Below are 24,197 nucleotides of genomic sequence, written 5' to 3' on the forward strand. Positions count from 1 at the left end.
CATACTAGAACAATGATTCATTTCAAAGTGAATCAAACCCTACATTAGCACAAGACCTTGAGCTGAAGACCGACTGCTACAGCAACAAAAGACAGAACCACAAAGAAATGGACGAATCAGGCCTCGCAGCCCAACGCAGTTACTTTCCCACAACCTCCGCCTCAAGAGAACATAAGATCGCCTCTCTTCATCACGAAGCACACTCCTCCACCCAACCAACTACAATCCACCTCACCATCCCCACGTTTGTTGCTCTCAGAGTCCACTGCTGTACTGCGCCACACCAGCCACCATTCCCTAGTCCAAAACATGCTCACATCACCACTTTATTGCTCATCCCAGTATCAGTCTCTCGACGCCTCTGTGGGTCCAGACGAACAGCAGCATGTGCGGATCTCTAGTCTCTGAGTACACTATCTACTCGCAACCAACCCATCCGAGGGTATCACTCCCACTGGACCCGCATCAAGCGTAACGATGCGAGCTCACGACATTTCCCGAGCTTCACCCTTCACCACGTCTCTATCCACCTCGCAGATCGCATGCGGTGGTTGCAAAATCAGCACAGCTTAACCCTACCGCTGCGGCTACCTATATCTGTGCAAAATTCAACACAAAAAACAATATATAAAAAAAATGCGTGCGTTGTGTTCCAACGCTGCTCAATCTAGCTCGATGATTTTTACCACCGACGAGTCCCCAACTTTTTGGCACACCACGATTCGATCATGTGCCTTCACAATGCCTGCGGCCTTGCCGTGATCCAACGCTACCTGCGTCACGAGCCACACGCATCAGCAAAGACTCGACCATGTTTACATACCATTACAGTCTACACACCATTTCCCACAGACTTTCACGTCTACCGGACCGCTGCACGCATGGTTTGCGGTGCCGCATTCCGCATCCAGACCGTCACTAGCGAGGATGCAATCATGGCATGAAGAGCAAACAACCAACACAAGGAGAGAATCTATCTGCACCTTCAAAATGGATTCGTTCGTTGTGCTGGCGGAGTCCGACGAGTGTCGAGGGTCGGCCAACATCGGGAACAGTCCTCGAACCGCCAGGCATTGCCGAGCCTGGAACGCGCCCGTGAAGCTCCACTTCAAATGGTTGGTGGTCAGCCTGGGAATCACCACACATAGCACTGGCATGGTGGGACGGTACTTGGCAATCAGGCGTGCGCAGCGCCCTGATGAAGTGAACACCACGATCACCGACGCCCTCACTTTCGAGGCAGCTCGCACGGCGGATGACGCGATCGATTCCAGATGCTGCATCGGCTCCCTCACGGCCTTGATGGTTCTCTTGAAGTACACTGCCTGGTTGAACACCTTCTCCGCCTCCGCACAGATCTTGCGGATGGTGGTGATGGTCTCCACGGGATACAGGCCTCTCAGCGTCTCCGCACCCAGCATGATGCCGTCCGTCCCATCCAGAACGGCGTTGGCAACGTCCGTCGCCTCGGCACGGGTGGGGCGGGGACTGTCCACCATGGAATCCACCACGCGCGTCACGATGGAAGCCTTTCCTGCAGCATTGCACTTCTGCAGCGCCACCTTCTGGAACAAAAACACCTTCTCGGGGGGCAGATCGATTCCTAGGTTACCGCGGGACAAAATGATGCCGTCCGCCTCCTCCAAAATCTCGTCAAAGTGCGCCAACCCTTCGTAATTCTCGATCTTCGCAAAGATCTGCGTCTGGCGAAGATCCCCGAGCTTGTCCAAGTACTCGCGGCAAGCGCGCACATCGTCCGGGTGCCGAGTGTACGAGAGCGACACAAAATCGATCTGGTTCTTCACGCCCCACGTAGCCATGGTCTTCAAATCGGCCTCGCTCAGGGTGGGGAGCTCGATGCGTACCTGCGACATATGGGCCGTGAACAAGCTCCCGGTCAAGGTTGCCGTGTTCTTCACGGTGCACACCACGTCCTTGCCTTGGGTCTCCACGACCTCCAACCACACGGAGGTGGTCTCGCTCCCCGTGAACAGATACTGCCCCAGAAAAATGGTGTCCCCTTTCGTCACCGCGGACGCCAGCCCATCGTAATTCAACGGCAAAACCTCCGCGGAAGCCCCTCTGGTCTCGTCCGCCGTGAGCACCACCGTCGCCCCCTCCTGGAGCTCAATCACATGCTCCTCCTTGTTCAGCACACAAAGCTCCGGACCGATGGTGTCCAGCATCACGGCGCACAGCCGGCGCGTGTTCCGCACGGCCTTCTTCAGGTTCTCCAGCGTCTCCTGGTGGTATGCATCGTTCCCCCACGAGAAATCGAATCGGGCAACGGACATGCCCGCCTTGAGCAGCGCTTCGATGGTCTCCACATCGCGCGATTGCGGGCCTAGGGTTCCGATAATCTTCGTGAGAGCTGAGAATGCTGTAGGCGACGACGGTTCCAGAATGGAGGCCAGCCGGATGGGCTCCTCCAGCAACAACTGAGTGGCCTGCATGGCCGCTTCCTTCCTCCTTCCCTCCTGCAGTCACACACCTCAAAAGCCTCCGCGCACTCAAATACGATGAGCGAGACAACACAGAAAACTCGAATGCGTCTATCGTATGCACGTATCCTTGCGAGAGTTTCAACGACTATGAAGAAATTCAAGGCAAGCAAGCAGGCTGGATTGATTCCAGAGAAGCGAGAAGGCAAATCTGGGAGGAGGCTGGCGTGGCGTTGGCATGCCCTGAAGGGCTACGCTTTCGTCGACGATGCACAATTGAAAAGGCAAAGTAAGTGGATTTAACAATTTCAACAAAATGCTGGAAAGGATTCAAAGAGGAACAGTTTATTTTTTTATTGCTTTCTTCCAAGTCTCCTCCTCCCCCTTTCCACGTTCCGTCTCTTTTTCTTTCCTCTATTCTGCTCTTATAATTTCTTTTTCTGCTTCTTACCTCTACTTTCTCGCGTTAGCTGCAGAGTCCAGGATTGACAACTGCCATAGTACACTTTTTAAGATAAGGTTTTGCGCTGTATTGCGATGTTATGTAATACATGAATACTGTTTGAGTAGAAACTTAACGTATTGGTAACGTGACCACAGTGTTTTCTTTTGTCACAACTTTACTATCCACTGCATAGTTCACACACTTTTTTTTGATACTGTCATCATAAGTTTTTTACTCCAAGAGAAAGAAATTTGTATTTTTGAAAATGTCTTTACTTTTCAAGTTATGCAGAATTCACATGGAAGGGGTTTATAATTCCTTCAGTGTATAAGGTGGCCCCTATACTTAAAATGAGAATATCATTCAATTGGTGATAACTTACAAAGACTTTGTCTTGCTCATAGTAGTCAAAGATAAAAATTATAGACGTCAAGAAAAATAATAAAAATAAAAAACAAAACTGTGGGGACAAATCGTCACTTCCAATTAGAACAATTTTAGAACGACCTGTTTTTCAAAGTTAAAAACCAAAATAAATTCTCTCTGGTTTTTTTCAGTTTTTCAATACTTAAGTTGCTTATTCAGTTGAATGAGTAATTTTACAAACTTAATCTTCTTCACCACCCAAATATTGGCATTCATCCGCTTGTCCTCTTGTGTGAAAAACCTCAAGTTTCTCGACTGGGTTTTCATGTCTGTTGTGTTACTGCATACACCATAATTATGGGATGCTTGACGATCACAATTCGGCCTTGACAGCGAAAAAATCCTCGACTGTAAGGCGATGTCGGTTTGTCATCAGGGCTGCCGATTTCACCAGGGAAGGACAAGCAGGAGGGACGCATGGAGTTAAATCTTTCGTGAGAGCGTGCGAGAGATGAAGAGAGAAAGAGAAAGTGAGAAAGAGAGAGTTGTATCTTAAAATAATATGCCTTTCGGTTGTCTTCCCGAGCAAAGAGGCGTCTTTTCACTGTAGTGCAGACAGCGGGGCGACTCGGTTAGCCATGCGTATCTTTGCCAGCGATCATTTCGGCAGCCATCGCTCCCGACTCTCCGCATTGCCCCCACGCCTCTCCCAATGACCATCTGTTCGTTGTCGATACATCAATCTATTTTCCACAAGCAACCCCCATGAGGTGTCATCCGCTCTTAAATCTGTCATGACGTGCTGAGGTGGACGTTTTTCCGTGATCCTGGAATGGCTTTTGACGTTTGGCAATGAACAACAACGATCGGGGTACTGATGAACAGAAATACACTAGATGATCTCACGAAGAGAGAAGTTAGGGCGAAATACTTGTTTGAATTTCGAACTTAGTGGCACATACATAAATGTGTTGAATACATCAGGATGCTACGAATATCCACGTGCTTTCTTCCCTCTGCTCTAGCATAATGGGTTTCGGAGAGTTCTGCCCTCAAACATGTAGTTGCTTGGACAAGTTATAGATTCTTCATGTGCCACTAGAATCAGCCTCTACTCCTTCGACTCAAAATCCCCACATACATCAAAATTGCTGTTCAAACTTAATAGGAAGGCTTCGAGATTGGGTGTATGGTTTTAAAGGGAAACCATGAGAATCAGTGAAGCTCTGTAGATACCGAAAATACAGGCACGCCTCCACAGGCTCCCAGCACGAACCTTTTAAGTTGCGATGAAGAATGAAATCACAGAAACCAATGCTGAGATAAATGGGAGGGATCTTGTGTGCGTCGAGTAGTCGCTCACGGCCCCACTCGTCGAATTAATTCCAGCACTTGTTGTCCTGGCACCATCAACAATTACAACAACTCATCTGTGTCCAAGCCTCAGCATCAACTCGTGTTCTGATTTCACTGTTGGTTCAATTGGACTACAGTATCGCACAGCTTGTGCGATGTATAATACCGAATTAAAGAATAAGGAGACGCTATAATGTGCATCCCAATCAGCAAAACTCCAAGTATGCCCACAACCAAGAAATTGACACCCATTCAGCATGCAACGGCAATCTTACCCATTTGATGCCGTGTATGGACAGGTCGATGTACCTGCAGCGAGAGACACACGAAGTAGAACAAAGTTAGTTACTGACATTAGCCTGTGAGATCTTCAAAATCGTTGAGAAAGGGTTCACAATTCAGTCGTGAATTCTGCTCCTCGCTACTTTTGACCTTACAGCTAATTCCGGAGTAGTGAGGGAAAAGCACCCAAAACATGCTAAGAGGATATCAGCAGGTACGACGTAAAAACTGCAACCTAAAAGATCTCTTTTACACAAATCCAGACGACATAATAACTCACTGGGGTCAGTGGTGGAGATGACGGCTGTGCCCTGGAAGTCACACGCTTGAGCTGTTTGGCCGTGAGTTTGGTAGTACGCGTTGAAAGCCCAACTAGCATGGCTTTGATATGTATTGGGTAGATAACAGCTTTGCCCTGGTTGAATAGGCCCGCAATTCACTTGTCCTTGTCCGGAAAGCGGTCCACATGCCCAGTCCAAGGCGCCTTGGTAGTTGGCGTCTTGCAGGTTGGGCTTGGCTATACACCACTGCTGGGTTGCTAGCCGCCGTCCATGAGATCTGTCAAGGCTTAGATCTTGCATCGGCACTCCCACTCCCCCAACTCCTGCACAATAGGTATCATACTTCTCAGAACCATTAGCACAAATCGGAGCAGGATGTGCTAATATTCAATTAACCCTTGGTGAAAATCCGTCACAGAAGTCAGATTACAGGCACAGTTTGGGTCTAGAACGTAGGTGCAACAGCGTGACAGCGAAGTCATAAGAATTTCCATTGACTTCCCAGGGACGAAGTGCTCGATGCAGAAGAGCCCTGAACTTGGAGGTACGTGTCACTAGCGAGACAACAATTCTGCTTACGATTCTGTGACAACAGGTTCCGAGGTAGCTACAGTACACGAGAACTTCACCATCTGATCAAAGCACAAAAACAGAATCGCACTTCCACATACAAAGTGACCAGCAACAAACCTAACAGGCAATGTGAAACGAGAAACAGAGCCGCTACAGCCACGACGTGACTCATCGCGGAAATTATCCTCGACACTCCCCAACTCACAGCGGCTACTGCGTGAATTGCTCTGCGCTGAATCGCTAGACGAACGAGCCCAACCTCAAAGAAAAGCAATAGCACGTGTCTGTGCTCTCATAACTCCTTTCCGCTAAGTACGATTGCTCCGGCACCACCCACTACTTCAGACCCGGTTGCCTCTTCCGCGAACCAGCTTAACTCCAAAACTTCAACCTCCGCTCTCCCAACCGGAAAAGGTAACTATACTCACACTGTCGGGATGCGAAGCAAATTACCGGAGGCAAGCCCAACCCAACAGCGGTTGTGAAAGCGACGTTGCAAACCAATGTGGTCAAAACAGCTTAATCAACTGCAGCAGCAGCAGCAGCAGCATCGGGTAACGTGAGAAAGTGGGAACTTGAAGACGATTGATTCCCGAGGCAGATTCCAAGCGTGTCAAGTTTTACGATCGGACCAAGAGCATTTAGTTGGCATGAGGGGAAAACGTCGACGATGGAGAGGAAAACAACTGGCGGCTGTATTGAGGGGAAGGGATCGGAGCAGGAGAACGGATTCATGGATACTGTGACAGATCCGCAGGAGCACAATTACTTAGGATTCCTCTTACCTCTTGAATGTCGGGCGCAGCTAATGCTGCGGCGCCAAAGGACTGATGCGGCCCAGCAACACGCGCGAGAGATCTGTCAGACGGTGCAGGGGACAAGTTCAACCACATCCCTCCTACACTCCACTCTTCCTGTTTTCATTTCTTATTTCTTGCCTCATAAGTTTCTGCATTTCTTTTCACTGTTCACCAATTCAATGCTAATCTTCCAGCTTCACACTACCTTCCTAAAACCATCCCATGGCTTTGTAAGAAATTGCAGCTTTGATATGCTCGGGTAAGGAAATGAGGGTGAAGATGGGTTATCAAACACTGTTTTTCTGCCTTTCACATTGTCAAAATCAATGCTGGAACCTATTAAATCAGAGAGATTTTTAGGTACCAGGCTTATGAAGCTGCTTTGGATGTAAGACAGGTTACAACTGTGTGAAAATAACTCTTAAACTGTATGAGATGGACTCAAAGTTTCATGAGAGTGAAACCATTGCTGACAATGCTTGAAAGCACTGAAGGAAGGAAGCTACCCATGACTTAGTTTTCAGCTCTTTTTGTGCCAAATGACTGTTTGTTTGTATAGTGCATTGGATATTGTAAACAAAAAAATCTGTTTTTTGGTTGAAAGGGATTGATAGCTTAGTATGTGGCTAAGAACAACAATTTGTAACTAATCTTGTGCCATGCTCAGAGGCTTGAATGTAATTGAGCATTTTGTGAAAGTGAGTCTAATTAATGGTTGTTTATTGTTTAGTTTTTAATTGTTGTGAGCAATTACTATGTTAAAAATAAATATTTTTTAGTTGAAGAACAATGGATCAACATCATCAAGCGTTCTTAAAAAAGAGCTGCACCATAGTTCACTTAGTCATTTATTGGGGTATTAAGTTTACATGCATCAAAATACCAATGACAATGTTTAATATAATTATTTTTATTATCACTGTTGTTTTTTAGTAAAATTGTTCTTATGAAAGCCATACACATGAGCCATGTTCCATTTGGCCATGCTTCTATTATGGCAAGTTGCTGTCCTCACAAGGGGGAGCATGCAAGCCAAGAGTTCTAATCCAAACAAACTCATGTTTCTTTTTTCCCCTCAAATACATAGAATCTATTGAAACTTTCATTTCTTTTATCTGTTTATGTTTTTTTTTATTTTATTTAATTCGGCTGCTACCCAAAGTTTCATCAGGGGCAGGCCTCAGATCTGCCCAATAGTTTGGGTGCCAGAGCAGTAATCTGTTAAAGTCTTTAGCTCATTCATCAGAAAGATTGGTTAAACCAAATTGTCCGCCACTTCCAGATCTCCATGGGCCTCAATTTATTCAATTTAATTGTTTCTGAAAAACTCTCTCACGATCACCAGGTACACATTTCGAGGGGCAGCAGTATTTTTTCACAGATTGTGTGCTCCAGAGTTAGGAGCATCACTATCCATCAATGTGCCAACAAGGATAAGACGGCAAGTATCAGAATGCTGGGGTTTAGGGTTAGGGTTCAGAGCCTTGAAATTCAAGGCAATGGACGAAAGTCAAAGTCAGGTGAAAGTTATGAATTAGAGTAAAATTTGACTTGGCTGCATAGTTCCAAGGTGTAAAGTTGGCTTGGGAGAGGATAATGATAATTACAGTGATAAGAAAATGTTATAATAGATGGTAGAGTTTGTTTTAATTGTATGGAGAGCCTAATTTTTTTTGTAAAGGTTGTAAACAGGCATAGTTTTAAATATAAATTTTCTTTAAGAAATAATTATCTTGACACTTGGTGTAAATGGATTTGGATCAATCCCAACTCTCTAGCTGTGAAGAGAATTCATCATTCAATTTATTAATCTAAAAGTGGCTCCAAGTCCCAGTAGAATACCGTCACAAGAATGAACTCAAGTGGCAATATTATGTTTGAGTTGCACAGCCTTCGATTCTGTACAAGTGTATCTCATTTTAGAAACCTATTAGCGCTAAAAAATATATATGTTAATATATATATATATATATATACAATTTTTTTCATCTCAATTTAAAATATAAAATATCATTGTAATGTTTTTACAATATACACAGGTTTACATTCTATTGCATTAAATTATATCAAGTATATGTCTTTAAAATTTCGAAATATTACATTGATAGTGAAATTTTATAATTTAACAGATTTATATGGAAATAAAATTGTACTTTTCATTGACATAATTATATTACTAATAATAAACATTCTTAAGAGAATTAGAGCACATTAAATCAAACAAGTAAAAAAGGTGGACAGTGACATATGGTATAATGTTTGAATATAGAAATTTATAAATTATTTATTATGAAAAAAAGCTGAGAGTTACTTTGAAAGAGATTTTATTTTATTTTATTTTTATATATTATTTAAATGGATTTAGCATATGATTCATTGGGGTAGAATATCGTGATATAATTTTGGAAATAAATAAGAACCAATTTTTAAAAATGATATATCTAAGTTATTTAAAGAAGTAATTAGATACTATTAGGAAATATAAAATTTTCTTGATAACTTAATTGTGACTAATTTTTACACATGTATGTATATTTATATATATAAGAAACCAATAGGTTGATATCATCTTTTATTTCATAGACACCTCTTTGTGCCATGCATTTTTATATACTCACTTGTGTAAAAATAACTAATATTGATTTAAAGTCACAATTCTTAAATTCTGATTCTAGTTATATTTATAAACTTAATATCATAATTTGATATACCCTTATCCATCTGTATTCGATGGCTTCAAATTATCTTAGCCTTTAATTCTTTTTTCCTTGCAATTATTTATCAAAAAAAAAAAAAAAAAAAAAAAAACTATATTTCATTATTGTTATAATTTATCAAAATCAAATAAGAAACAAGATAAAATAAACTTAGTTTTTGCAAAGATATGAATGCAGGAGTGTGTGGCATGGTGACGTGTCTTTACAATAAAAGGGGGTGTACCCATAAATTCTCTCTCTCTCCCTCTCTTTCTCTCTACTATGATAATAATAATAATAAAATTTAAAATTTAAAAATAAAAACAGATTAGTATCATAGAATAATACATGATTTTATAATTTTTTAAAGAAGCGCCATCTATAAATTTCAATTAAATTTTTAATTCTAAACTAATTAAAAAGTAAATATATATAATAAATTGTATAAAAATGTTGTCTAATTATTTAATGTATATTGTGATGAAATATTTTTTATAAAAAATAAAAAATTCAAAAATTGTGTTAGTTTTTATATTATATAAATATCGTCTAAAAATAAAATTTTATTTAATACCTTTCAAAAATTTCATTTTTAATTTTTTTTGTAACAACGTAAATATACACAAAATAATAAGCTAAATGATTTTTTATTTTCTTATTTAAACAAAATTTGATTAATAATTATTATAAAATATTTTACTAATTCATCATTAATTATATGAAAATTTTGAAATCACGTAATTCTTTGGATTATATAAAATATCATATCATATATATATATATATATATATATATATACACACATATATATTAAAATTCAAAAGTTTTGTATATTACATATTATTTGTTCATGGTGTACATCAAATCATTTAATGTTTGAACTTATCAATTGATATTTTAAATTTTTATAAGATGTTTCTTCTTTAAAAATATTAAAAATTATTCATATGTATCTTATTCATATAAAATATATATTTAGTATTTTTAGAAATATTTTGAAAAGTATTTTTTTCTAATTCTTAGTAACTTTAATGGCTAAAAATATAACTTACTTGAATAAATTGCTATTTTTGAGGGAATTTTTATTGTTTTGATTTGAACCACAAAGAAATAGGATTGATTTGTATTTCAAGCATATGGTAGGATTTTTAATGTTTTAAAGTTTATCAAATTGATAATAGTAATCATTATTATTATTGTAGAGATATTAAAGAATCTTATATATAAATAAAACAAAAAGAAGTCAATATCTATTAAAAAAAAATATATTATATGATAAAGTTTTAAATATATACATTTATTTTTAACCTAAAGATTATACTTTGATAACTTTGGTATAGAATTACAAATAATTGATGCAATATTTGAAGGCCATATAAACATTATAGATTAAAAAGGTATTTACAACTACAAAAGCAAAGTTAGATTTGAAGAGAGAAAGAAAAAGAGAAAAAAATAAAATAAAATAAAAAATAAAAAACAAAACTATATAATTAACTAATTAGTAGTTAATTTAACCGCAACATCCAAATAAATTAAATATGTGCTCTTATTATATATAACTTGTAGTCATGTGGTAGCAAGATTGGGATAGTGGTGAACCTTCTAGGTCACCCAAAGAGCTCCTAATCTAATTTTAATACAATAGTCAACTTGTGTCTTTGAGGTAATAAACGTTAATTTTAAGATAAATATTTAAATATTTCATTTTAATAGTGTACTTTAAAGTTTAATTTTATAAATGTCTTTGGATTAATTTTAAGTTTATAAAAAACTTTGCCATAAGTTTCAATATTACAATTTTTCTTATTAAAATAAATTAAATATTGTCAAAATGTTGTGATTTTATTATTGTTTATTATTTTAAAATGATTTCTTATCGATAATTATTTATTTATATCTTGTATAAAAATCATATATTATGATTTATGTTGTAGATTACAAAAAAATTATAAAGTCATTGTAATTAGAATATAAGTTTAAAGATGAATATTTAATAATGATATTATTTTCATATTCTTGTGATTATATATATATATATATATATATATATATATATATTTATACATATATTTTAACATAATGTCATGCCACAAAATAAATCTTTGTATTTATGGCATATTATATATTAAGTTACTTGTAGACTTTGTGCCACAAATCTATAAAAAAGCCTAAGTTGGATTATTGATTTTAATTTTTACATCGTTAAGAATTTATCTAATGTTAAGATTTTCAAGTGTCATGAGATTCTACTAAACAAAGTGTACCACATTGTCCTTGGTGCCAAAAACTTTAGTTCCTTTCTACTGGAGCTATGACCATGGTTATTACATGATATACTTTGTCTGGCTTGATTTCATTCTACTTTTTTAAAGGTAAGAGCTTTATATCTACTCACACCTTTGATGATCATTCTTAGGTGTTCCTACTTACAAAGTGGCCTGCGATGGCAAGTAGTTGATATATCTTTGGTTATTAGACTAGGAAAGCTCTTCCTCATTTCTTTGAAGAATTTCCTTCTAAGACTTTTTGAAAAGTTTAGGTGACTTACGAAAAATCTGAGACGTACTAAACGAATGCCTGAGGTTGTTAAGAGAATTAATAATCGACATCCCGAAATACCTTGTGTGCTTATCATGATTTCAGCATAGATGGATTGATCTGAGACTTGCGTATGTTGGAAGTATACTCGAGAACAAGAGAACAAATTAAGGAAACAAATTGATTTTTCCTCCGAGTTAATTGTAATGTAATCAGTAGTGTTTGTGATTGCAAAGCGAAATAGATGAGGTTAGTCCGCAAACTGTGAACAAGGTGCTGCAACTGACGTGCGATTTTCTGAACACTTCAGATGTGGCCTCTGTTTATCATCTGGTATCCTCACCTAACATCAATCGCTTCACGGAAGCGATCGACTGCATGCACTGTGCGCGCCGGCAGAGCTAACAAGGGCGTATCATGCTCTCTACATGTTGATGCACGTTGGTGTGCGTAGAAGGTGTTTTTCTACATAAGAAAGATGAGTCTATGTTGAGTCGACATTGCGCACGCTGAATAAAACCTTGAGAAGCACTCTTAGAATGAAAGCCAGTCATTGAAGTACACGCATGTCTCTGGTGATACAAGGCCACCCGGTTGGCACTCATGCAAAACCTGAAAATTGAACAATAATGTACTTAGTTCTAAAGTTACACGACGTTCGGAGTCAACAAAACATGTATATATCCACAACCCACAACAAAAGCCCCTGTCATATAACTCAAAAGAACACTTACAGGACATATGCCGCAAGGAACGTTTGTAAGTGCTGAGGTCTCAGGTATACGTGCTTTAGCAACCCTGTAACATAAAGTATCCTGCACCAATTTCACAGAATCAATGCTTATATGGGAAACAAGGAGAAAGCAAAAACCCTTTTTAAAGTGATTTCATACGAAAGCAGATCCTCATGATTACTACCAAGTTTACTCACAGAGGAATATGTTCCGCCACCCATAGTCTCCTCGACATCTCCATCCAATACAAGGGTGTCCATGATCTACACCATCACAGGAAGCTCCAATAACTTACATCTTTCCCTTCTATAAACCTTTCAATGTGGAATTTAAGAAATATACTAAGATCTATAGTTCCTGCTTGGCATGAACAGATAGATTGAATAGATAAGACTCACAAAAAGAGCAATATTCAAAAGAGCTTTGATTGAAATTGGTTAGGCTTACGGTTGAAAATTTGGCATTGATGATCAAACCTAGAACAACAATTTCTAAGTAATACGGATTCCCACTATCACATTTAGGATCAATATCTACAAGCTCATCAAATGCATGAAAGAGAAAGACAACTGATTGAGCGCTCACCTGCTTAAACTCTTCCAACCCTAGCTCAACCTGTGTGATACCTGACTTCTTAATAGCATCTGCAATAGCCTCTAAATCGGCTAGTCCCTGCAGGCACACACATGGGGACCCTGCAATGAGACCCCAACCTCATAAGATACCAACTAGAGGACCACCAAAACACCCCCTCCCCAAACATTCATATTTGACACGATCAATTTCTACGTCAAGAAAAGGCAAGATTTCAAATGACGCAAAGGCATCGAAATGAGGTGACTGCCAATGACTTCATGATTTGAGCAAGTTGGAAAAATCCTACAGAGAAAATCGATGAATCACACTGGACATGATTCCAATAACAAGAGGCCTCACAAGAGGAATGACAATGGAAAATGAAATGTTCAATACATAGCTTGGGTGGTTTCAAAGCCTTGCCTGTCTTGTAATGAATTGCAAGCATTGTTGCTTAACAACATCCACAAACTCTGCATCATAGTCTTGCTCTGTATACCAAGCACCACCAGTGACCTCTCGAGATGGAGTTAAGTCAAAGAGCATGTACACCTTGCGATTCTTGTTCTGCAAAAACGTTCATGATTTTAATGTCATTTCCAGTATGAGAAGCATGCCCTAATGCCGAAGAGTCGCATAGCCTCAGGAACAATAGGCCAACAAAACACTTCTATTCGAAGTTTACACTTCATCCGACTTTTCGCGATAGTCATCCATAGACGTGATAACAAATTAGTATCAACGAGTGCGATGACATTGATTAGGGCGCTAAAAAATTTAAGAAATGAAAACTGCACACAATAACATTAATAATTCAGCGGCGAAAAATTGCACAACGAAATCGTACCGTAACAGTCTTTACAGCTTTGACCAAGCTACGACCCTCCAAATTCTTCAACGCTTTATTAATTTGTGGTTGTTGCAAGTTCGTTCTTCTCTTCAAATCTGCAGTCCATATCCCTGTAAGACGAACCGATGGGTAAGTAACTCTTTTAAAGAGATCAAAGTAGTTGCGTTCACTTAATGGAGTACACGTCCAATCATTATATTAATTTGAAATATTAGACAAAACAGTAGCATTTTGTCAGAATTTTCATCCTTCGAATCACCAAAACACCCATTCTTACTTAAAATGAGTACCTTGATTTGCAGCTGCTTCAATCGATTGGTAGACAAGCATATCTTCTGAAGACAGTCCTTTGAACCTGCATACCTTAAGCACTTGTCAGTTGCAAAAAACTTCGCTTCTAAATCATCAAGAGCTTCACTTCTCTAAATAAACCAAAACTGCACTAACTTCAGTTCAAATATTCCAGAAACCAACACTTACTTCACTGCTACATCAGCACTTTGCTCCTTATATACAATATTGTCTCCCTGCGTAAACACTACCAACTTTTGCTGCACCCACATACATTATCTGCAATCAGAACGTCAGAATCATGTGGAATTGAACCATAAGAAAATTTCAGGAAAAAAACCATCAGAAAACTTAGAGTGCCCTTTAATTTCATAAGATATTTTTTCTGGAATAAAGAATTGAGCAGTTGCTGCTTAGCTCTTTAAAATATATTTAGACAGTATGGTTTGATCTTTGAGTGTAGAGTAGGTAGTGATGAATTATGAAATAACTAGACAGTCTAGCAGGCTTCATATGATGAGATTTCTACGCCATAGGAGAGGGACCTCTATTAAAAAAATTCATTGTCCATTCCTTCACTTCATTATCCTAAATCTAATCACGTAAAATTTACATGAAAAAACCCTAATCTTAAACCCCGATGAAAATAGCTGATTGCCATCAAAAACGCACCTTCGAAAGCAAAAAATTGAGAGCTTGGCTCAGCATTTCTAAATCTGGAATTTCTTCATCCAAGACTCTTTGAGGCAATCCCTGCACATTGTTCCCATACCCAGTTTCCCAGCTCAGCCCGGAGAGGGAGAGAAAATTTATGCGTATCGCAATCAAGGACCAAGGACGAGTTCCCTGAAACCATTCTCTCACGAGCTAATAAAACATAATCGGCTAAAAACTTTAGCGGCAGACCAATGAGAAGAAAAATTAGGGCTCCAAACTAAAAGTTAGAGCATTTCACAGTACATCAGGATGCGCACGACACAGGTCCAACAATTTGTTGATGGTTTCACCCAACCCCGGCGCCATGTCGCCTGTTCCTCTCCCAGCTGCACAGCCTGCCTACGAAACGAAACCAGTGTCCTCGAACCCTGAATAACGAGGCCTATTCCCAGAAACGCAGAGTAAGTCCGACACCGAAGCCGTCGAAACGGAGCTGTTACCAATTTTCCTTCGCCTTCAACTTGGAAGAGATGTTGAGAATGTTCTATATAGATAACCGGGCTCTCATGCAAGAACCCGCCTGTAATACCCGCCTACAATACCAGCCATCAGGTTTGGATTGAGGTACCGGTGTGGACTGAGTATGTACAGTGGCGGGTACACTGTGTTGAACACCACGTTATCAACCCAGGTTGCATTGTTCCCCACGGGTTGTGGAATAGTAAAGAATTGGATTTAGTTATAATCCCACTTCTTATGTCCTCATAACATAGTCATAACTTGAGGTTTAATAAAAGGGAATTTACAAATAGAGGAACAAATCTAAAAGTATTTACAAAAAATGGAACAAAATCAAAATAATTACAAATAAGAAAACTATTTTTCTTAGGTGAGATAAGAATTATAGCCATAGTATCTTCTTGCTCTCCGCTCATCTCTTTCTTATCGCTCTCAACCAATCTCATTCACCTTCATTCTTCCATGTTACTCTCTAGAGGTTTTACTTTTTGTTATTTTAACTTACTATCAGTCTTAATCTTTGATACTTTCTATCTTCAATTTTGTGTGTTCTTTGACTTCTATTGCATGTGTTCTCTAGCTTCCAATAATCTTATTCTCTAACCTTTGTTACATCTCTACTTTGATTGTTATTGTATCTACTCTCTATCCTCCAAAAGTTTTGCATCAATTCTTCAATTACCAATAGTTTTGCTTTCCAATCTTTGTTATTCAATAATCTTGTACTTGAACTTTTCTACCCTCTAACCTTTATTATCCAAAAAACTTACATTCTAATAGTTTTCTTCTTTACTATTTAGTCTTTAATCATAAAACTGATCAAGATTGTTACTACATTTTTGACAATAGAAGAGACTTAGAAAGCATAGGATTTCTATAACTAAAAGTCATCTATTTTATATAAATTTAAGAATAAAAAAATGATAAATATTATTTTTATATACTTGATAATAGAATTTTGTACAACTTTTATATCTTTATATTAATATAAAGATAATTTATTTTATATAATTATATTTATTTTACAAAGTAAGTATTATAATACTTATAGTTTTTGGCTTTGTCCAATTGATGATTGCTTGTACCTTCTTTGGATCCATAAAAAGGCCTTTGTTGGAAATAATATATCCAACAAATTTGATTGAAGTGCATGAAATATACACTTCTCCAGTTTTGTATATAACCTAGCACTTTGTATTTTTTTCAACATAAGGCAGACATGTTTTTTGTAGTCTTCAAGATTCTTGGAAAAGATCAGAATATTATCAAAATAGATCACAACAAAGTCATCAAGATACTCACAAAATATATCATTAATTAAGTGTTGGAATATGGCTGGAGCATTGGTAAGTCCAAAATGCATGACATTGTATTCAAAATATCCATACTTGGTGTGAAATGCTATCTTCCATTCATCTCCTTCATTAATCCATACCAAGTTATATGCACCTTGTAGATCAATCTTTGTAAAGATTTTTGCTTGGCTAAGTTGATCAAGAAGTTTGGATATTAATGGCAATGGATATCAATTATTTATTGTGATTTTATTAAGACCGTGGTAATTGACACACATTCATAAGGATCCATCTTGCTTCTTCACAAATAATATCGGAGCACGAGCTGGTGACTTGGAATGTTGAATAAATTCTTAGCCAGATTTTTCTTAATATACTCTTTTACAGTTGTAAGTTCATTTTGAGATAAATTGTAGATGGGTCCAAACAGTGGTTGAGCACCTTCTTGAAGGTTAATTACACAATTGTAAGGACAATGCTTTGACAAGATATCTACATTTTTCTTTTCAAATATATTTGTAAAATCCTTATAAGCCTCTAGAATTATTGTTGTAGCAACCATAGGTTTCGATTGTGGATTTGCATAGAAAGCAAATATAGTACCTTGTTTGGCCACCATCACAAATGTTCTAGCTTTGATAAATAAATATTTTTTAAATTTTGGCTTGTTGGGTATTAGAAGCTTTTTTTATAGATCTAAGGATTCCAGGATCTATTAGAAGAAATTCTAACTTTCATGATATCCAATCTATTCATAGATTATATTTTTTAAGCCATGAGTGTTCTAAAATGATTGGACTTGATGGTAATCTAATGATATTGAATACTACTTGTTTGCTATGATTGTGAAAGATTATTTTTAATGGAATTGTTTCATGAGTGATATCTCCAGAGAATAAAGGTCGACCATCTACTACTTCTACATGTACGGCTTTGGTTTTTTTGACTGTATAAATTTTGTATGATCTAAAAAATTCTTTGTCAATGAAACATGCAGAGGCTCCTGAATCAAGTAATGCATGACAATCTAATTTTGTGACTCCTAACCGTACAAGTATATTAAAACAACAAGCAAGGTTGACAGATGGTATAATATTTTTTTTGGTTTGTCATAGTGAAGAATCCAGTTGTATAGTCTTTATTTGTGGCTAGACGTCCTAGTTTTTTTGCAATACTTTTGATGATGTGTCCACACTCCTCATTCAATATGAATGCTGGCATTTCTCTAAACAATTATTAACCTTATAGTTAAGTTTTTTTCAATATTAGTATAGGCCAAGTTCTCTTTGACACTTTTTTTTCTTATTCAAAAAGAGGTTTGAAGCAAATTGCATCAATCTGCATCTCTTTTGCTTCCAACTACTCATTAGAATTGGGTTGTGAAGAAGCTGCAGAATAATTGGTGTATATATGTGGCATAATTGAAGAACGTTTATCTTATCATCATTGAAATAAAAGGTTATCATACTTCACAGCTTAACTAATGGCTTTATTGAGTATTAGAGGATCTGGCATAGACAATAATAAATCCTTGACATTGTCTCTTAATCTCCAATGAAATTGGCTCATCAATGTATCTTCTCTCCAATTTATATCACATGCTAATTATTAAAAATCTGAGGCATACGTTAATGTAAAGCGGACTCTTTGTTGAAGGCTTTGAATTTTGGTTGTTGAAGAATAAATCTTATCATGTTCATCAAATGCTTCTACAAATGCTGCAAAAAATGTTTCAAAATTGTGCAATATAGGATAATTCTTTTCAAATAATGGAGTGAACTAGAATAAAGCTTGACTTGAGAGCAAGATTCCAACCAAACCAATATGAGAGGCTTCAGTGGAATATTGTTGAGATTGAAGTAAGGTGATTAGTCCTACTTGGTTTATAAAGCTACAAAATTTTGAGCGAGTGCCATCAAACTTTTTTGAAAGGCTGATCTTTGATTCTTTTGTTGTTATTCTTGTCAGATCATTACCCTGAATCGATGCTCCTTCTAGGATTGAAGTAGATATAGTTGTTTGAGAATTAGAAACCTTTGTTGCGATTTGATGTAGTGGTTGAGATACTCTGGCTCTTTGACCATTATATATAGTTATATATAGTTCTTTATTCTGCTTCAACAAATTCTCTGTCTTAACCTTTGATGCTTCAAAAGCATTAATATTAGAATCTAACTTGATCTCTTTTGACTCTGTCATATTGAATTTTTTACCTTCTGCTATAGAAAATCAGAGAAATATACGCCTTTAAAAAGAAATAAAAATATGATCTATGATATAAAAAAAAGAAATTAAAAGAATATTAAAAAAAATAATATTAGTTTAGAAGAGGGTAATCCGCAACCTCTAGAATGCTATAGTACTTCCAAAAAGAGGGGTAGTTCACTCTCTGTCAAAAAAGACCAAGTTCCTAATATTGTTTTATAAGCTTCCTAGGACCTAGTATATATATATGGCATATATTTCTCTAAATTTTTGACCTAGTATATATATATGGTGTATATTTCTCTAAATTTTTGACCTAATATATATATATATATGGATTTTTGACCTAGTATATATATATATATGGCATATATTTCTCTAAGTTCCTAATATTATTTTATAGGCTTTAGACTCCTATATATACTAGGTCCTAGGAAGCTTCTTAAAAAGTTTTTATGAGGCTTAAGAATACAATAAGCCTAAGATCCTTCTTCAGCGACTTTCTAAATCATCTAAAGCCTCCTAAAACCTTCTAGGATCTCCTATGACCTACAACTTTTTTAGAATCTATTAGAATCTTTTAAAATCTTTTGGAACCTCTTAGAACCTTCAAGAGCCTTCTTAAAACCTACTGGTACCTTCTAAAACCTTCTAGAACCTTTTTTAGTTGTATGTCCATGACACTCCTAATGTTTGATGATTTTATTAGAGGTAGGAACAACTCTTTACCAAATTGTATTGTGACATGACTATTGAAACAAGACCAGTTGTGAGTATAAAATTCCACCCCTCAATCCAAATTATAAGATGGCCTCAATTAAGAGTTTCTTGTAATAGGTGGTATGAAGTGGAAGTAACAAACAATAAGAACTAAAGAAGAATAACACAAAACAAGTGAAACAAGTGCAATCAAGCAATTGTACACTACAAAACGAATTACAATTTGTTCTCTAGATTTTTATCTAGTAAAAAGTAAAAAGTAAAAGTAAAAATTATATTTTTAGAAATTTGATTTTTTAATCTTTTCAATGATGTAGAAAACATATAAATCCGAGTTATTATGAGTAAGTTATGAAGGATTGAAAATAACAAGTAAGAAATGGAAAGTTAAGTGAAAAATATTTTACCTCAAGGATAACAACCTCACCAAGGTTCACATGTAGTATATATGGGTTGCCTAAAGAGGCCTTGAGGCCTTAGTCTTATCTTCCTACCTACATCCAAAGTGCTACAACCCATATGGGACTTGTGCACCTCCCTTCTTACAAGGACTATACTAGCTGCTGGTCTTCCTATTTTTTACTAATAGAATTAATATTTTTATATTTTTGACTTCACCATGGTGTTCAAAAATACCCAATTAGCCTAGAAACATTGTGTGGCCTTCTAACCTTGCTCCATTTCTTCATAATAGCTCCCCAAGTGGTAAAACTCAATTTTATCAAGGTCTTAAAAATTACCCTAAAAATTCATAGAAAATTCTAAATAAATTCTAAATAAATTCTAAAAATTCTTATAATATTTTTAAAATTATAATGTCCATTTAAAGATATAATTTCTTATATTTATTATTTTTTATAGTAATAAAAAGTAATTTAAATCTACTAAAAATTCTAAATAATTTCTAAATAAATTTTAAAAATTTCTATAATATTCTTATAATGCTAATAGAAGTTTAAGGATATAATTTCCTATATTATTGATTTTTTACAGTAATAGAATAAATTTAAATCTACTATAAATTCTACTTTCTATATAAATAACTAAAAAGACATGAGGTTCTTTCTCATGCTTCTTTTAACTACTAACTAATATTTATAGTTTTTATATAAGTAAAACATATAGATATAAGATTAGTATAAATATTAATTTTATTAACTAATCTTTAATCCTCAATAATAAGTAAAAATACTAAAACAACTAAAATAATTACCTCCAAGACTTACTAAGACTCCATTTCTTCTTTATTAATACTATTCTTCTTTCTTTAACATCTTCTAAGCACATCTTTACCTAATAATTGTAATTTTGATACTCTACATGCATTCTTTTGTCCTAAAACAATTAGTGAGTCAATCTTATTACTCACACCAATCTATCTTAAGAATCTAAGACTCTTCTAATCTATAATAATATAAAACCTCATCACAAAGTAAGATAAAATTGATTTGAATAAAAGTAAATAGAATTAAACAGAATAAGAAATGAAAGGCAAAATTATACAAATAGAAATAGAATAAAATAAAATTGAATAGGAAGATGCAAAACCAAACATTACTAAGAAAAAAGGTCCAAGCCATACCTGACTAGATGCCCCTATAAGGCCCTAGCTAGTCCTATTTATATTTTATTCTACCACCCTAGACTTTCTAGAATATTCTTAGATGATAGATTCTACTTGGATAACTCCCATAAGCTCTTTTTAGAAGGTTCAAAGGTAGATTCTACATAAATAATCATCTTAAGCTCTTTTTAAAATGTTTTATAGTGGATCTTTTTTTAATCCACTAACCTAGCCCTAATTCTAAAAACTTCCATAACTTCTCAAACATGGTTCTAACTATCTATTCATATGTATCAACAATACAAATATCTTATTAAAATCATGTTATAATTAATTTTCTTCTATTAATAGAAAATATTATCATTTTACTTTTGATGGTATTTTAAAATTATTTTATGATAATAGGTGAGGTTCTATGCAATAAAACAAGGACATCTAATATTCATCTCAATCATTTCATCTTTTAAGGGCATCTAGTATTCATCTCAATCATTATGATGAATTACCACGAATGCCCACAATGTATCTTTTAAGGTTTGATTTTCATACTTTCTTTGTCTATTAATTTGGAGATGGAAGGTTGTAGATATGACAAATTGTGTGCTTAGTAGCTTAAAAAATTCTTGCCAAAAGCTTCTTGTGAAGCATGGATCTCAATCTGAAACTATAATAAGAAATAATCCATGGTCATGAAAGACAATATCAAAGAAGATTCATGCAAATACTGAGATATAAATATCCAAGTGTACCATGGCTAAGTGAAGTTGCTTCAAGAATTGATCTACAAAAATAGCAAGTATGGTGTGATTATAAGACGTTTATAGTAAACACATAATAAGATCGATAGTCACCTATTTCCAACATGTTGTACGTAGTAGAATTGGCTGTAATATTTTAGAAGATGCTGTATTACATACTTTATTATATTGACATGACTTACATAAGTACACAAAAGCTTAATTATTACAATCCAAACTTATCCAAAATCATGTTCTTGAGATCTATACTAGAGACTTTTCTTGCCCTAGATGTCCAAATATTGAGATGTCATGTCTCTTTTGAATTCTGCACATCTAAAGTATAGTATTATCGGGTACATAAATCTGATTCTTGGAATGAAGCAAGCTATTATTAAGACTATAATCTTCATATTGTATATTGCCTACCTTCAATCAATTGCTAATTATCTTAAAATAAATATTTTTATATATAATTTTTTTCTATTTTATTTCTTTAGTTAGGTTTAAATTATACTATTAATAGTAATAATTTTTATTTTATCTTCCAATTCAATCTTTAAGTATGGTCTCCACAATAAGCTGTTTGATATAATATGTTGTCACCCTTACGTATACTCAAGTTGGATATTAAAAAGTTGCAATTACTCTTTTGAACTATGATATTATAATTTCATATTTTTTAGATGCAAATCATGTAGCAATAGTCAATGGTTAGTCCAAAGAACCATTGGCTTTTTCAATAGATCGTATTGTTATATATTTATAGCATATATAATTACTGATTGCTTTTGATCACATGCAAAGTAATTGCACTATATCCTTTTGAGCTTGTGTGATTCATATGCCATAGATTAAAAGCTCCTATTAAAGTTTTATTAAAAGGCTATTCTATTAGCAAAGTCAGAAACATTAATATTAAGTATATAAAGAAGATTAGGATCATATAATTATAATATTGGAGTAGTAATGAGTGCCTCCTTCAACCAATCAAGGGTACATTATTATTCCAACTTCTATTCAAATGAAGCATCTTTTTTCCAATAGATTTATTAATGAGGCAATAATATGTATAAACTATCAAATAAAATGGCAATAATATCTAGTAAGGCCTAAAAATGAGTGGACTTTAAAAGCATCCTTGAAAATTGGCCAATCCTCTACTGCTTTCACCTTATCTTGCTCCATATGCATACCTTTGGAGGATACCATATATTCGAAGAAAATGACTTCTGACTTCAAAAGTTTATAATTTGATTGCTTATAATAGAAGCAATTATCTTATAGGTGGCACAACACTTCTCATAGGTATTATTCATGATTTTCAAGGATTTTATTATTTATGATGATATCATCAATGAAGACAACTACATATATGTCAAAAAGGTCCCGAAAAAATCTATTCATGTGACTTGTGAAAGAAGCTAGAATATTGGTAAAGCTAAAAGGTAAACAAGCTGTTTGAAATATCCATAGCATGTATAAAATACCATCATTTTAATATCCTCTTTTACAATAGGTGTCTGCTAATATCTACTCCAAAACTTTAATTTACTAAAGATAGTCATATCTCATAGTTGATCAAGAAGATCATTCATGCATGGAAATGGATATAAATTTTTAATAGTTTGCTTGTTGAGGACTCAATAGTCGATGCAAAACTAAGTCACAATCTGTTTACTATATTTTCATCTAATAAAAAATAAAAAATAAAAAATATTTTTTTAGATAGATAATTTTATTATCTTTTCAATGACGTAAGAAACATATAAATCCGAATTACTATGAATAAGTTATGAAGTTTTAAAGATATGAAGTAAATAATTAAAAAGTGAAGTAAAAATATTTTACCTCAAAGATAACTTGCTTATAAATCAAGGGTTCGAGCCTCAACAAGGCTCACATGTAGTATACAAAGGCATCTAAGAGAGGCCACAAAGCCTTAGTCTTATCCTCCTAACTACCTTCAAGGTGCTACAATCCATATGGGACTTGTGCACTCTCCTTTCTACAAGGATTATACTAGCTGCTGATCCTCCTATTTTCTACTAGAAGAACCAACATTTTTGTAATTTTGACCTCAACATTGTGTTCAAAAATATCCAATTAGCCTAAGAACCTCTCGTGGCCTTCAATTCTTGCTCCATTTCTTCATAAAGGCTCATAAGGTCGTAAAACTCATTTTTACCAAGATCTTAAAAATTACTCTAAAAATTCCTAAAAAATTCTATATAAATTCTAAATAAATTTTGATTTTTTTTTTAATAT

The 24,197-nt window shown here is 35.5% G+C and overlaps 3 protein-coding genes across 6 annotated transcripts; all 3 read right to left on the reverse strand.

Moving 5' to 3' along the window:
* Positions 1–298: 298 nt before the first annotated feature.
* Positions 299–2,749, reverse strand: LOC112275062 (pyruvate kinase 1, cytosolic). The gene is made up of 2 exons (XM_024505015.3): positions 984–2,749; positions 299–773 (listed from the first exon to the last, which is right to left on the reverse strand). The coding sequence occupies exons 1-2, from the start codon at positions 2,451–2,453 to the stop codon at positions 663–665; spliced, it is 1,581 nt and encodes a 526-aa protein (XP_024360783.1). The 5' UTR covers positions 2,454–2,749; the 3' UTR covers positions 299–662.
* Positions 2,750–4,169: 1,420 nt separating this feature from the next.
* On the reverse strand, positions 4,170–6,494 carry LOC112275063 (glucan endo-1,3-beta-glucosidase 1). 3 transcript variants are annotated; one of them, XM_024505018.3, is made up of 4 exons: positions 6,198–6,494; positions 5,171–5,494; positions 4,884–4,917; positions 4,170–4,652 (listed from the first exon to the last, which is right to left on the reverse strand). In XM_024505018.3, the coding sequence occupies exons 2-4, from the start codon at positions 5,469–5,471 to the stop codon at positions 4,532–4,534; spliced, it is 456 nt and encodes a 151-aa protein (XP_024360786.1). In that variant the 5' UTR covers positions 5,472–5,494; positions 6,198–6,494; the 3' UTR covers positions 4,170–4,531. The 3 variants fall into 3 exon arrangements, with proteins under 3 accessions (XP_024360786.1, XP_024360784.1, XP_024360785.1); XM_024505016.3 differs by having other exon boundaries at positions 5,862–6,275; XM_024505017.3 differs by having other exon boundaries at positions 6,004–6,222.
* Positions 6,495–11,948: 5,454 nt separating this feature from the next.
* Positions 11,949–15,399, reverse strand: LOC112274796 (uncharacterized). 2 transcript variants are annotated; one of them, XM_024504563.3, is made up of 10 exons: positions 15,193–15,399; positions 14,905–14,985; positions 14,422–14,492; positions 14,232–14,296; positions 13,939–14,051; positions 13,515–13,658; positions 13,101–13,187; positions 12,713–12,778; positions 12,516–12,596; positions 11,949–12,393 (listed from the first exon to the last, which is right to left on the reverse strand). In XM_024504563.3, exons 1-10 carry the CDS (start codon positions 15,253–15,255, stop codon positions 12,316–12,318), a joined length of 849 nt encoding a protein of 282 aa, XP_024360331.1. In that variant the 5' UTR covers positions 15,256–15,399; the 3' UTR covers positions 11,949–12,315. The 2 variants fall into 2 exon arrangements, with proteins under 2 accessions (XP_024360331.1, XP_024360332.1); XM_024504564.3 differs by having other exon boundaries at positions 14,422–14,511; positions 15,193–15,396.
* Between the last annotated feature and the right edge of the window lie 8,798 nt (positions 15,400–24,197).

The sequence above is a fragment of the Physcomitrium patens genome, chromosome 22, assembly GCF_059467195.1.
Source record: "Physcomitrium patens ecotype Gransden chromosome 22, ASM5946719v1, whole genome shotgun sequence".
NCBI lineage: Eukaryota > Viridiplantae > Streptophyta > Bryopsida > Funariales > Funariaceae > Physcomitrium > Physcomitrium patens.